The sequence below is a fragment of the Podarcis melisellensis genome, assembly GCF_964234715.1.
Source record: "Podarcis melisellensis genome assembly, chromosome: 17".
In the NCBI taxonomy this organism is placed as follows: domain Eukaryota; kingdom Metazoa; phylum Chordata; class Lepidosauria; order Squamata; family Lacertidae; genus Podarcis; species Podarcis melisellensis.
This window is the reverse complement of record NC_138534.1, coordinates 19,683,402-19,699,151: the sequence shown is the minus strand read 5'-3', so window position 1 is coordinate 19,699,151 and position 15,750 is coordinate 19,683,402. Positions and strand designations below refer to the sequence as shown.

The 15,750-nt window shown below is 44.4% G+C and overlaps 1 protein-coding gene across 1 annotated transcript in view; it reads right to left on the bottom strand.

Annotated features, from left to right (window-relative positions):
* The window catches only part of CDC37L1 (cell division cycle 37 like 1, HSP90 cochaperone), a 22,197-nt gene extending 6,447 nt beyond the window's left edge, over positions 1 to 15,750 (bottom strand). The window contains exons 1-6 of the mRNA XM_081894698.1: positions 15,578 to 15,750; positions 9,710 to 9,988; positions 8,266 to 8,356; positions 7,813 to 7,928; positions 5,858 to 5,980; positions 869 to 1,033 (exon numbers count right to left, since the gene is read on the bottom strand). Of these exons, the coding sequence (XP_081750824.1) occupies positions 869 to 1,033; positions 5,858 to 5,980; positions 7,813 to 7,928; positions 8,266 to 8,356; positions 9,710 to 9,988; positions 15,578 to 15,655 (852 nt within the window). The 5' untranslated portion in view covers positions 15,656 to 15,750. The remainder of the gene's footprint in view (positions 1 to 868; positions 1,034 to 5,857; positions 5,981 to 7,812; positions 7,929 to 8,265; positions 8,357 to 9,709; positions 9,989 to 15,577) is intronic.

Sequence of the window (15,750 nt, the reverse complement as noted above, 5' to 3'; positions counted from 1 at the left end):
TGATTCCAAAGCATCTGTATTAAGGTAAAGGACCCCTGAACGGTTAAGTCCAGTCATAGGTGACTATGAGGTTGCGGCGCTCATCTCGCTTTCAGGCCAAGGGAGCTGGCATTTGTCCACAGACAGCTTTCTGGGTCATGCGGCCAGCAGGACTAAACCACTTCTGGCACAATGGGACAACGTAAAGGAAACCAGAGTGCACAGAAATTCCGTTTACCATCCCGCCGCAGCAGTACCCATTTGTCTACTTGCACTTTGAATTGCCGGGTTGGCAGGAGCTGGGACAGAGCAACAGGAGCTCATTCCATCGCAGGGATTTGAACCGCCGACCTTCTGATTGGCAAGCCCAAGAGGCTCAGTGGTTTAGACCACAGCGCCACCCGCGGCCGTATTAACCACAGACCAAAGCAGGAAAACTGAGTAGACGGGTTTTAAACAGCTGCACGGGGACTGATGGGTCTGGTTTCACATGGCTCATCCTACGGCCACAATTCCCAGAACAGATAGAGGGAAAACGAACCTTATTCTACGTTCCCATGCAACGAATGTGCAACACTGCTCGCCTGTGATTTGGGGAGTAAACTTAATTAAGTACACCTCTGGGATGGCGCTATTTGAGTGCGGATGGCTGGAAGCAGTACTGTACATACGAAAGTCTCTCCCCCTGAATAAGTGCTAGTTTTGCCATTCTCAGCCCACAGAAAAAAAACACAAACCTAATATTTTAGATGTATAATCCCCTCTCCTTTTCCCCAACCCATTTTAAGGTAGGAAGAGGAAAAACATTTTTCTAGGAAGGCGTTAAGGAAAGGATGGCAAAAGTACCTTAGGCCAGCTACCCATTCACTATAAAAAAGTTAAGACTTACCTGTGGAAAGGATGAAAGCCCTCCTATACAATTGAAATCAGGATAAAATGAAGGATTCTGAGCAGGATTAGCTTGAAAGTTCTGAGACTGTGAACAAAACCTCACTCTCGATTTGAATGCTTCAAGTTCATTTTTAAAAGCCTCCAAATAGCCTTCTTCTCCCGTCTGTCAAACAAACCAACAAGTAATTAAATAGATTTTTTTTCACCCTGTGCTGGAAAAAAAAATGCAACCTACAGTGACATCTGCCTGCTTGCTCAAAGGGACTTCCAGTTTGTTCTTCTCCCCCACAGCCCCCTGCATGCTTCCCAAATCTGCCCCCAACCCTTAAAAGCAGATTTTGAGGGTGTGGGAGAACGCATAGAAGAGGAGAGGAAGGGGAAATCCCTTTGTAGGAGCAGGTGCTTGCTCATCCCCTAGGCTGGATCTCATCCAAAGTTTCTGTGGCCAGGAAAGTTATAAATAAGCTTAATTATCAGACCGGAATAGATGTGCAAACAACACACAATTTCTCACAATGTGCATGCTTTGTTCTCCATTTTTTCTGTTACCATTTTTCATATTTCCCCCCCTACTTTTGCTTGTCACAGTGGGGAGCAAGTGGCTATGCATGCCAGTGAAGCCCTAGTCCAAATCTTACTCAGTCTCCCCAGGGGCTTTCGTGATTTGTACAGCTGTTGCCAATCTCCCGATAAAACAGCTTTCAAAAATTAAAGTCCGAAACATGAACCTTGAGACTGCCAAGAAACTGAATTCTGCATCCCCCCAAAGAATGTCTGCAAACCCACAACATCCTTGATTTATGTACCGTCTATTTACATGAGTACAGGGCAAAATGAGAAGCCCATTTTTGTTTTCTTGTAATGTTGAATTCATTCTTTTTGTTGAATTGTTCGTTTCGTCCTATTATATATTTTTGTAAAAGAGTTGTAAGCCGCTTTAGGCACAGCTAACTGCAGAAAAGTGGTATATAACTAACCTAAAACCAAAAGTAAATAGTAGTTGTAAAGATAGAGCCTGCAGCGGAAAAAACAAACATAGCAATGACTTGTAGGAGAACTCCTTAAGATTTGGAAAAATCATACAAGGGCCCCCAATTGGGATTTTAGCCTTTGTCATTAATTTATCATTTGTGCACTGAAAGAAGAATTGATGTCCCCATACACCTGCAGATTCTCAGTTTAAAGCCGGGGGAAATTTCTACAAGTTCATTTGACAGCAGAGACCCACTACTTAAAGCAAATCAGATGATTTCACAACACTCCATGGGGCCAGCAACAGGTGAATATATTTAGACATCGGTTTTCTTCAATGCGCTCAGTCCAAAAGCAGTCCAAAAGGCAGAAGTATATTAGATTAACCCCACTCAATGGACCAGAATGTGGTCTAACCCCCCCCCTTAAAATCCATATCAACAAAAAGAAAAGAACTCACTCTGAAACTCACCTACAGGTGGTACCTAACACCAAGAAAACTAGCGCTAATACACCCAGGAACCTCACCAAAATGCTGGAGAGGGTGCACCTCCACAGGCACATACCTCCACATGTGGTGGGAGTGCCCCAAAATCCAACTATTCTGGACAACAGCCATACGAGAAATATGTAAAATAACTAAGCAAGTATTAGACATCACCCCAGAATTGGCCCTACTAAACATCTTCCAAAACAACAATGCCCATTTACACCACAAAGAACTCATAACCCACCTACTTTCAGCAGCCAGAAACACCATAACCAGACACTGGAGAGACCTGTCAGGAGTAAGCATGGACCAATGTAGGGAAACAGCCCTACTAGAAAAATTAACCAATAAAGTGAAACTGACACGGGGACAAACAGAAGAAGACGCCTTTTTACCCTGGTATGGCTCCCCTTTATCACATACACAGGCCAACAAGACAATGACAATAATCCACCAACAGCATACAAATCAATATGGCTAACCTGATCCAAAACACCCACCCACCCCACTCACACACGAAAACAAAGATCACCACAGCCAATCACAAACAAACAACCACACCCTAGGCCAACCCCAACCTCTCACACCACCAAAGAAACACAAATGAACAGCAGAGAACCTGCATGAGCTGACACCAAACCCTACATACATTAAGCATAATAGAAACATCGCCACCTGACCCCCCCAACTCCTCCCCCAATATCTCAACAAATGAAACTGATTTGTAAAAATGTTACATGGAAAAAAATACGAGAGACATTACACAAACTTCTGTAAAACAAGAAAATATTTAATAAAAAAAGAAGTATAAGAAGGAATAAAGTCTCTAAACTAGCCTAGAAGTGAATAAACTACAGTATATTTTTAACTTACTCTCCTAATAATTTGTCCATAATTTATAAAAGTGGTATATAAATTTTGTTAAATAAAAAAGAGAGGAAATGTTCAGACTTTCAAACAGTATGTTATGCCTGAGCCTTCATTGCTGAAACTCCCAACAGCATTTTCATGCTCACAAACTCCTGATGAAGGCTTAAGGAACCATTGTGACATAACCCATTCAAGCAGAGTGAAGGGGCAACAGGCTGTCAACAGTGGCAGTAGTTGGGAGCTCCCAGGTATTAAAAAGCCACATAGAGTCTTTTCATACTGCCCGAGGAATTAATCCCTTGTTTAACGTTCATAATTGCTGGATCGATTTAACAGGACTGGAGCTAACATTTGCTTGGATTTGGCACCATTGATAGGGAACTGCCTGCTGCGTCCTCCGCTTTGAAGTCACCCTGGTCTTTGGGCCTCCAGCACCTTCTTCAGCATGTCCAACCCATCTAAGAGGCGTATGATACTGGTGTTCCACTGGGTTAGGAAGAAGCCCCTGACAGAGAAGCCGGGCTCTACCATCTCGGCCAGACCTTCCACCTCTGCACCGGCTTGCAACACTCCTCACATTTCACCCTACTTCACGAGGAGCAAGACACAACCCGCTCCGCTCAGGAGGTCCAGCAGGCGCAAGGTGCTGAGATTGCCAAATCTCACCGACCCCATGTTTTTAAGATCTGTCATTGGCAGCGTTGGCCAGAAGAGAGCCCGCAGGCGTGGCAAGCAAAAGAAGACTCCAGCGGAAACAAGAAAAGGGAGGCTGTGCTGAAGTTTTCCATCACGTGGAACACAAACTCGCGGAACTACCTTGAGGCTCAGGCAGTGGTGGAAACCCTCCTCAAGCATGAGACGCCAGAGAGCCTCTTGCAATACAAAGGGATCAAAGCAGCTGTGGAGTCTCTCCTGCCATACACAGAACAGCACTTCCAGAGGCTGGGCCGGTTACTGCAGGCTTCCATGTTCCTTGTGTTCCATGTTCTTTCATGTGGCGAAACATGAAGCTGCCCGCCGCTGCCAAGTGGGATGAGGAGATGGGACACGGGATGAGCTTTGGGTGCCAGTGGCATGCGGGGCAGAAGAGCTGGACACTCCTGCCAAGTTGGCACTGCTGCACTTCTCTCACCGGTGGAATATGTTGAATTGGTTTGTAACCCCCCCCCCCACAAATGTACATTTTTCATTTTGTAAAGGTATAAATCTCCCGAGAGTATCTTCCTACATACATCCCTTCCCCATCCCCTTTAAAAATGAAATAAATTTCTTTAGCATACTGAAAAATAAATAAATAAATAAAATAACAATGGTCCATTGTGATAAATACTGTCTCTTTGCAGTTTTCAGCAGCTTCCCACCAGTTCACATTGTACTTCTATTTCTAACCAGTTTCCAAACTTTCTTTCTCTCGTTTCTGAAACAATAAACTGGACCCTCTCCCGTGTTAACGTGTTTAGCACTTGGGCATTATTATGGAATTAGGGTTTTTAGCACAGAATCACATTCTCTGTCCTCTATGTTGTGATAATCAGATGTGAGATACTAGATGTTGACAACCCAGCCAGATGGAAGGGGTATAGACATCATCATCATCATCATTATTAAGAATAAAAAATATCAGAGTTCTTATTTGTATACAAACACTCTTTAAAAGTAAGAACCAGGCAGCCGGTTAAGATTTCTACCACTTTAAAGCATGGCTGGGGAGTGAAGCAAAAATCCACGGGTGACAGTATCCATTGGCTTTGGTTACAAAGCTCTTGAGGCGTGGAAGAAAAAGGACAACAAAGTCCACTTTCCACCACAGCATGGAGTCATCCCTTTGGCAAGGCATTTGAACATCTAAAACGAACCTTCTGCTAGGGATTGAATGGATTCCTCAAAACTATTCAGCATGCTCCACCCTAAATAGAAAGCCCAACTTACCCACAGACAACCAACCACACCCAACCTCTCTCACCACCAAGGAAATACAAGAAGTGAATAGTAAGAGAACCCATACAACCCCCCAAGTAGAATAATAGAAGCATAACCACTTGACCCCACCCCACTTGCCACTCTCCTCTCCCCCTCTTCTTCTTCTTCTTCCTAATTGTTTAAACCAATTCATAAACCAAGAACTCAGACATTGACCACTAATATTTTGCAGATATTTTCCCACATTTATTATGCTATTTTTGTGATATACTATGACATGAGGAGGGACGCGGGTGGCGCTGTGGGTTAAAGCCTCAGCGCCTAGGGCTTGCCGATCGAAAGGTCGGCGGTTCGAATCCCCGCGGCGGGGTGCGCTCCCGTTGTTCGGTCCCAGCGCCTGCCAACCTAGCAGTTCGAAAGCACCCTCGGGTGCAAGTAGATAAATAGGGACCGCTTTCTAGCGGGAAGGTAAACGGCGTTTCCATGTGCAGCTCTGGCTCGCCAGAGCAGCGATGTCACGCTGGCCACGTGACCCGGAAGTGTCTTCGGACAGCGCTGGCCCCTGGCCTCTTGAGTGAGATGGGCGCACAACCCCAGAGTCTGGCAAGACTGGCCCGTACGGGCAGGGGTACCTTTACCTTTATGACATGAGAAAACTTGATATACTTATTTGTATAACATTATTCTAGTTTATAAAACACAATTAAAAACATACACAAAGAAAGCCCAACTTACTTTAGCTCTTTGGAAAAATAGACGAAAACATCCTCGTGGATCCACGTTACAGCTTTTGGCCATTTCTATAATAAACTGCATTACCACTGCTTGGTGAGCTACTTGTTCCATCAGAGCCCCTTTCTGAAAATAAGGTGAAATCAATACGTAAGGAACCAACAACATATCCCCTTTATGGTTGTGTGTGTGTGTGTGTGTGTGTGTAGCTATACACGGCTAGCTGTAATTAAGCTTATGTTATAGCTAGGGCTGGGCGATATCTGGTTTTCCACAGCGTTAATATATCACCAGCTGAACATCGCAATATACCGATACAGTACGTTGTCTGAAATAAGGATGGAGCCATGTAAAGGCATTGGCTGGCTTCACGGGTTTTCCTGCATTGTGATTTTTGCCAGCGCCCACTTTTGTGATTTGCTGCCTCTTGTTGGAGGCAGGGAAGAACTGAGCAGGCAAAATCAACAGAGGCTGCAGGAATCGAGAGAAGCCTTGGCTGGCTTTGAAATTTCCCCCACATTGTGATTTTTGCAAAGCACACACACACCATGATTTGCAATATATTCCCAGGTCAAAAATTATGAAACCAAATCATGATATTGACGTCAAACCAGTTTTGGACAATATATAGCTATATCTCCCAGCCCTAGTTATGGCTTATTGTTGCAAAGCTGAGTCTCACGAATCTCACAACAAGCCTTTTGAGAGTCAGTTCTCAGAGATAGGGAGATTTCCAAGGGTCCGTGGGAAGGAATGCAAGGTACCTACACATTTTAATCTCTTTGCAATTCCTACTTTTACATATAGATAAAAATAAACCGTATCTGAAGCCATTGGCTCACAGCAGGTGTACAGGAAGATCTGCTATTAGAAAAACACAAGGCAGGGATGGGGAACTTGTGGCTCTTCAGTCTAATTCCCATCATTCCCCAGGCTGGCATATCCAATGATCAGAGATGGCCATGAACTTCTAGAAAGCTGGTTTCCCCACCCTTGACGTAGGGTAAAGCAAAAACTTAATAGGCCCATAGGTAGATCAAACTCTTATCAAGTTGCAAAGTCTTAGGTTTGTAGACAGAAATGATTTGCTGTCCCATAATAGTTTGGTTGGTATTGTCTGAAGCCAAGCAAGTTTGGCATCTTAAACTGCTGGAGTAGATTACCGAAGAACCATATGGAAGCCATTCAAATCACACTCTTCCAAAGAGCTCAGGGTGTGACAAACAAAGCAAATGAGACCAAAAGAACCAAATCTGCAAGTTAACAAAGATATTTTAAAATAAAGGTGTGTCTATGGCACTGAGCTGAGTGAGAAAGCTAAACAAGCAGCTGCCCATTTGGGCTTTGTAGCACCAGGAGCACTCTCCTCTCCAAGTGCCCCCATGGCTGGCATTAATTTTAAAAGTACGATCTAACACAATTGAATGAGAGGTGAATCACCTTTTAAGAGCAGCAGCAAAGCAAAGGGTGGGTCAATGCCGTGAGGAGCTGCAGCTATCATGGTGCAATTTCAAAATGAAAAACTTCCTTGGCAGATAGATGCTTGCTTGAGAAAGCCAGTTCACAGCTTGCAGGAGGACAATAATAAACCTAGCTGTGAGTTCAGGGCAAAAGACCGCCTTAAAAAAATGTACTTATTGTTTGTGGAATCTCAGCATGTAGTTTATTTGAGACTATATCTTTCCCTCCACAGATTAATGAAAGAGAAGATATGTTTATTAGTGCAGGGATAGCGAGGTCATATTACACCTTCATTTTACCCTCTGCTGATTTCTTGATGGTTCAGTCTAGCAGATAAGATGACATTATCATGCAGTGATAGGCTACGCGTCCTCACCAGAGCATTCTAGGTTTCAGAACAGTCTTGATGTCTAGAACCAGATGGAAGGATAAAACCAGAAACTGATCTATTTGTACACCTTTCTCCATTTCAAAGTAGAATGGCATGTAAATCATACCTGTTCAGCTTCTAGGTGGAAGCACCATAAAAGGAGGTATTGAGCTGTTTCTTCGCAGACAAGGTATGGGTGCTCAGAGAGAAATCTCTGACTGTCAAGCCATCTGCTCAACATGCCTGGAAAAACAATGAGATGCAACCAAAATAGTTCTTTTTCAAATTAAAAAATGGTCTTATGCAACTTGAGTTCAAAGTTGTCTATGAAATCACCATAAAAGTTAGCCATGCTGTGGTCCCCCGCCCCCCAACTATGAATTTAACAGTGGTTTGATTCTCATAGGATTCAGCTCAGTCACCTAAGGATGGCATTACTACCATATAAAATGCAAGCCCAAGAATCCTAAGGACGTAAAGCAAATTGCCTCGCTTTCTAAAATGTGAATATACAGTGCTGGTGTGATGTTACAGCTCATGATCAACAGAGGCTAAGAAAAATAACCAAATATAAGCTTACCAAAATGCCTAATCTTCTGCTCATGTTTTTGCATGAATGATTTTGATGCGTCATCTTCCGTTTCTTTCCTTTTCATTTGATTAATAAAACTCTGGCAAACAGAATTTCAGTGTTGATTAATTATCTACCCCATCACAATACATAGCAAGAAATTATTACAAAGCTGCAATTGTTCAGGAGTCACTTATCAGTGGAAGATGTCAAGAGTATCTGTTGCAGAAGACAGATCATTCCAGATCACAAACAGGTATGGTTTGCATGGCATGTTAAAGCAACCATCGGCTCCTCCACAATCCTCCTTGCTGCTGCACCACATCAAACTAAGTCAAGATTTGGCTTAGCGTGTTATATGAACAAGGACTTGTGGTTAAGCGCTTTCCTCGCTAACCATGAGCTATAGCCAAGAATAAATCTGGGTTACAGCTCCTGATTCAGACAACACATTTAGCTTTGCTCAGCCGCAAGAAGACAGATTTACGTGTTGTGTGAATGCAGCCTTTAGCAGCTGATCAGCAGTTTCCCAAATAACTCAGTTCAGAGAAGAAACTATTTTGGAGGGCAGGTTGTGAGGAAAATCAGACCCTTTGCAAATTACTCCTAGTTCAGGTTGTGCATAACGTCTTTGCAGCTTTTATTTCATAAGAGCTTGAATTTTAAAGACCTAGCAAACGTGCTATTTAAAATTCCAGAGTAGCTTTCCCATTAACTATTTAGTCTGAATTTGAATCATTCATTTGCCCCACCAGTTCAACCATGCAATCCTAACCATGCCTACTCAGGAGTCCAATTGAATTCAATGGGGCTTACTCTCAGGTGGGTAGAGTCTGTATTAAGTCTACCTACGAAAAGTCAATAGGAACAAGTCAAGTTAACTCAAAGCAGTCTAAGCTTAGTTGACTTGTGAAACATACCTCGCTTCTCTGATACGAAATACATTGTTTGGAATCTGAATACCCACAGCAGCACTCTTCGAGATGATTTCTGGGATGCAGCAGAACAAGAACTTTTAGCAGCTCACTCCTATACTGAGTTAGATGTGCCTAAAACAACTGAAATTAATACAGTCGTACCTTGGGTTATGAATGCTGCGGGTTGTGTGTTTTTGGGTTGCGGACTGTGCCGAACCTGGAAGTACCGGAACAGGTTACTTCTGGGTTTTGGCGCTCACACATGCGCAGAAGCACAAAATGATGTCACGCACATGTGCAGCATCGCGTCACGCACTGGTGCAGACGTGGTGCTGCTGGTTGCGAACATGCCTCCGACACGGATCACGTTTGCAACCCAAGGTATGACTGTACTGGCAGAACTGTGGGCATTGGACAGCGTTCAGATACATTACAATAGTAACATGTGTTACCTAACTCCTTTAAAAGTGCTCTGCAGCTTCTATGCATCTTTTGTGGCTGTGTCTTGGTTTTAGGCAATCTGAATTGTTCCATACCTTATTAAATACCTCTTTACTAACAAAATCTGTATTCCACAGCTCCTGTCTTTCCTTTTGCCTTAACACCTCCTCCTTCCGCCGCCATTCTTCCTCCCTCCATTTCAACTCTGCAGCTTCAGTCTGTGCTTTGGCATTTTCCTGGTCCATGGACTCAGAGTTGTGCAAAGCTAAACTGCCAAGTTTCTGCTGGGCTTCTGCTAAATTCCATTTGCACTCCACAGAACTCTTTACAAACTCCTTTTGCTGCTGACAAGCCAGTTCAATCCCGTCATAAATCTGCGTTAAGAAAGAAAGCCTTTTGATTATTCGGGAATGAAACAGACAGAATTTACACACAGTCTGTAGAGTGTAGACGAATGAAGAGTATTTTTCAAACGCATGCTTGCCCAATGGATTGTATACATAACCAATACATAAGAGGAGTACTTTGTATCTAAGCAAAGACCTAGAAAAATGTGCAACCTTGGGTCCTCATTCCCCACATATAAACGCTCAGGGTGGAATGTAACACTGGGCAAGTGGACTTCTGTTCAGTCAAGGATATTTCTCCTCCCAGACGCAACCCTCAAAATCTGCTCTGGAGAGCTATAGGACAGGAAGAAAACAAAGCAGATTGTGAGGGCATGCAGAAGATAGCATGGAGGAGGAGAAAATAATAATAATATTGAACACACTTAAGTCTTTTCTGCTAGTGCAGGGCAAATTTGGATACAACCATCACAACTCACAGGTCTCCATTGCAATTGTGCTTCTCAGGGGCTTAAAGCTACAACAAATCTATTTAATTACAAGGCTTTATGTTGTCTTTTCTTGCCTCTACGGTTTTATATTTTGATACATTTATCTTTAATTGTGAGGCACTCCAAGAGCCCTCAGAGCTGGTCAGTTCAGTAAATATGCCAGAAATAAAAATAAGAGGCAGCATGAGGCCGATACAGTGGTACCTCGGGTTACAGATGCTTCAGGTTACAGACGCTTCAGGTTACAGACTCCGCTAACCCAGAAATAGTACCTCGGGTTAAGAATTTTGCTTCAGGATGAGAACAGAAATCGTGCTCTGGCAGCACGGCAGCAGTGGGAGGCCCCATTAGCAAAAGTGGTGCTTCAGGTTAAGAACAGTTTCAGGTTAAGAATGGACCTCCGGAACGAATTAGGTGCTTAACCCGAGGTACCACTGTATTTGCTTTGACCCATTAAAAAGTTTTGGCAAAGCAAAGCTGATCAGGTTAACCTGCTCCACAAATGCAGGTCTATCCTCATTCCAGGGGTGAGATGACATTTACATTATTCCAAAATAAATATCACTCATTGGGTCTGGAGTCACTATCATTAATAGCATTGAAATCTTGACATAAAAATGCACTAAAAATAGCAAGAAGGCAGTTAAAGGATGCTTTTAACAACTTTGGGAATAAACCCTCAAAAGTTACTAAGCTTTTAAAAAGATAGCAGACTATACTTCTCTGTTGACTACAGAGAAGAAGAAACCCACCCCCTCCATAGCTATCAGATGCAGATGATACCCAGCTCTACCTCTCCTTCAAATCAGAACCAGTGAAGGCGGTGAAGGTCCTGTGTGAGTGTCTGGAGGCGGTTGGAGGATGGATGGTGGCTAATGGATTGAGGTTGAATCCTGACATGACAGAAGTACTGTTCTTGGGGGACTGATGTGGAGGACTCCCTGATCCTGAAAGGGGTAACTGTGCCCCTGCAGGACCGCACAGCATGGGAGTCATTTTCGACTCACAGCTGTCCATGGAAGTGCAGGTCAATTCTGTATCCAGGGCAGCTGTCTACTAGCTACACCTGGTACGCAGGCTGAGACCCTACCTGCCCGCAGACTGTCTCGCCAGAGTGGTGCATGCTCTAGTTATCTCCCGCTTGGACTACTGAATGAAATGCACTCTATGTGGGGCTACCTTTGAAGGTGACCCGGAAACTACAACTAATCCAGAATGTGGCAGCTAGACTGGTGACTGGGGGCGGCCGCCGAGACCACATAACACTGGTCTTGAAAGACCTACATTGGCTCCCACTACGTTTCCGAGCACAATTCAAAGTGTTGGTGCTGACCTTTAATGCCCTAAACGGCATCGGCCCAGTATACCTGAAGGAACATCTCCACCCACATCATTCTGCCCGGACGCTAAGGTCCAGCGCCGAGGGCCTTCTGGCGGTTCCCTCATTGCGAGAAGCAAAGCTACAGGGAATCAGGCAGAGGGCCTTCTTGGTAGTGGCTCCCGCCCTGTGGAACGCCCTCCCACCAGATGTCAAAGAGATAAACTACCTGACATTCAGAAGACATCTGAAGGCAGCCCTGTTCAGGGAAGTTTTTAATGTGTGACATTTTAGTGTATTTATGGTCTTTGTTGGAAGCTGCCCAGAGTGGCTGGGGAAAACCAGCTAGATGGGCAGGGTACAAATAAATTATTATTATTATTACTACTACTACCTCTTAACACACTAGTAAACAAATGCTTTCTGCAAAGCAGACTGGTGGGTAGAGGCATGGAGTGACTGATCCCTCCACTCTGACAGCCTGTTGCTTTTCCATGCCAGTACTAAGTTACCTGACAGGCTTAGGAGACAAGGGATTGCATAAAGGTGAGTGGAATAGGATGAGAATGAAGTGGTGTAGGAGTAACAGGTCATTCCACCCTACCTCTGTTAGCCTGGTTTCTTTTGGTTTCCCTGCCAGAAGAAAGGAAGGTTTCATCCTTCACAACTGGCTGTACTAAAAAGTTACTAACCCATATTAAGTACTCCCAATTGCCCTATGAAACAAACAGTACCATCCAGCAGAGTCCACTGAGTTCAATGGGGTTCCTCCCAGGTAAGTGTGAAATCCTAGGCATGCTTACTTAGGAATGCATTCAAAAGAACACACAGGGGTTTATTTCTAAGCAAACATGTGTTCGAAGCAGCTGCATGGCTTCAGCCCTTAGTGGTTACTTGATGTAGGTCTCAAAGAATACAGCAGATGGGTCAATTGGCCCAGAATTGGAAAGAAGGTAAAGTTCCTACCAGAGAATGGCAGATGAAGTTGATGTACTATGCTGAAATGGCTAAAATGACTGGAAGAATCAGAAATCAGGAATACTGAAATTTTAATAAGGAATGGGGAAAATTTATAACTTATCTTAAAGACCATTGTAAACAGTTAAAAATCAGGGGTCAGCAAACTTTTTCAGCACGGGGCCAGTCCACTGTCCCTCAGACCTTGTGGGGGGCCGGACTACATTTTTTTGGGGGGGGGAATGAACTTCTTATGCCCCGCAAATAACCCAGAGATGCATTTTAAATAAAAACACGCATTCTACTCATGTTAAAACACCAGGCAGGCCCCACAAATAACCCAGAGATACATTTTAAATAAAAGGACACATTCTAATGTAAAAACACACTGATTCCCGGACCTTTCGCAGGCCAGATTTAGAAGGCGATTGGGCCGGATCCAGCCCCCAGGCCTTAGTTTGCCTACCCATGGTTAAAATCGTTAGTAGGATTGGAATATCACTTGTAGTTTAAGGGTGAATTCTGAACACAATGGAGATGTTAAAAGATTTAGATCATCATAAAAGATGCAAGAGGACATGATTAATAATAGGACTCACAAAAGGGAGGATGGAAGTTCAGGAGATTCCTTGGAATGTTGTTTTTATGATTTATGTTTGATATATTGCTGTAAAGTTTTAATTTGAAACCCCCTCAATAAAAAATACAGCAGGTGGTCCAGTTCCATATAAAACGTGGCTGCAATACAACTGAGATATAATTTGTTTAATGGCATGAGTTTTCATGGCAACACCCTATTTTAGTCAAGGCAGCACATGGACTAGAAAGATGACAAATCATAGAATTGTAGGGTACCAGAAGAGTCATGTAGCCCAAACCCCTGCAATGCAGGAATCTTTTGCTCAATGTGGGGCTCAAACCCGTGACCCTGAGATGAAGAGTCTCATGTTCTACTGACTGAGTGTGTCTTAATGGATATTTGACATTAGAAACTTTATTCCATGGCCACATGAAGCAGTAAAATAAAATGTAAGAGCTTTCTATGAAAGGGCAGCCCCACAAAATGAATGAATGAAAGGAATGGTCACCTGGAGAAATTCTCCCATCAACCCAAGAAGCAACAGTAAACTCTAATGGCAGAGCCTTCCCTGGGACCAAACCTCACTGAACCAAATCCCATTTCACCACCTTTGTTCTGGCAAAATAAAGGGGGGCATTTTTTCGCTGAAACGACTTCAAAGCAACCCATTACAGGATGCAATTTCTCTCTCTCCCCCTCTCTCTTATGCACACAACCATGGATTTGTAACTCTGCAGGTGCTTGCCTGCCCAGAGCTTAAAATACACAACCTTTCACACGCATGCATTGGGAGAGGATCCCGAACTTAGCACAGAAAGAGAGAGGAGACCTGAAACACAGGACAAAACTCTCCAGGACGTGGCACTTTCACATTGAAATGCGGGATAATAATAACAATAATCCTGTAGATAAATTTTTTATTACAGTCAGAGACCAGCTTATAAAACACACGTGGGGGTACAATCCCAGAAGGAAAGCAAACATTTAAAACCATGTACAACAATAAATTTTAAATTTATAAATGCGATAAGCGCATAGACACTTAAAACTTTAAGTTAAGCTACCACAAAGAGATGACCCAGTGTCACCCATGGAACCGAGTTTGGGGATTTTCTTAACGAACTAGTTTGGGTCGGGGGATGGTCTGCGCCTACAGATCTGTACACAGAATCTGGCAACCATCCGGGTCATCTTATGATCTTTGCCTAACAGGAAAAGGTCAATTTTTTGCTTTTCCGGGAGGTCAGCAAGCCTCACCAGCAGGGGATCAATAGTCTCACTACGTGCCTCTTCATAAAACAACAAGTGCTCTGGACTTCCTATATACCCCAATGAACAGGAACAAAGTGTCTGAGCATATGGGACTTTTTAAAGGAATCCTTCCAGGACCGACCAGGGCAGAACCGAGCTTCTAATCATAGCTGTCAACGAATTCCCTTTTTTAAAAGAGAAATTCCCTTATTCCAAATAGGATTCCTCGCAAGAAAAGGGAAAAGTTGACAGCTATGCTTCTAATTAAATAGCAGAGACATCACCTTGCCAACAAAGGTCCGTATAGTTAAAGCCATGGTTTTCCCAGTAGTAATGTATGGAAGTGAGAGCTGGACCATAAAGAAGGCTGATTGCCAAAGAATGGATGCTTTTGAATTATGGTGCTGGAGGAGACTCTTGAGAGTCCCATGGACTGCAAGAAGATCAAACCTCTCCATTCTGAAGGAAATCAGCCCTGAGTGCTCACTGGAAGGACAGATCCTGAAGCGCCAATACTTTGTCCACCTCATGAGAAGAGAAGACTCCCTGGAAAAGACCCTGATGTTGGGAAAGATTGAGGGCACAAGGAGAAGGGGACGACAGAGGACGAGACGGTTGGATGGTGTTCTCGAAGCTACCAGCATGAGTTTGACCAAACTGCGGGAGGCAGTGGAAGACAGGAGTGCCTGGTGTGCTCTGGTCCATGGGGTCACGAAGAGTCGGACACGACTAAACAACAACATGCTTCTAATAATCCTGTATTATCCAGGACAGGGGGCAACCCTCAGTCTCCAGGGGGGGGGGCAGGGAGACGGCCAAAGTGACGAAGTCGGGGGGGGGGGGATAAGGAGAGATCAGCAGCCAAGCCCGCCAAGGCACCTCGAGCGACGCCACCGACCAAGAGAGGTGAAGAAACCGGACCCCCCCGCTGCCCCGTTCCTGCGAGCGCCCCTCTCGGAGAAGGGGAGGGAGTCCTCCCAGGAGCCTCTCGGCGTCTCTTGCCGGAGGAGCGGCTGTACCTGAGCGCCTGGCCGGGGGACGCGGTCTTCCTGCTGCCCCGCGCGCAGCTCCCGGGAGCGCGGCAGCCACAGAGCCATCCTTGACCCGTCTCAGCCTGGACTTCCGGCTTCTACTACAAGGTCCCACCGGAAGTTCCTGCGGGAGGCACTTCCGGCAACAACGCCGCGTCGCC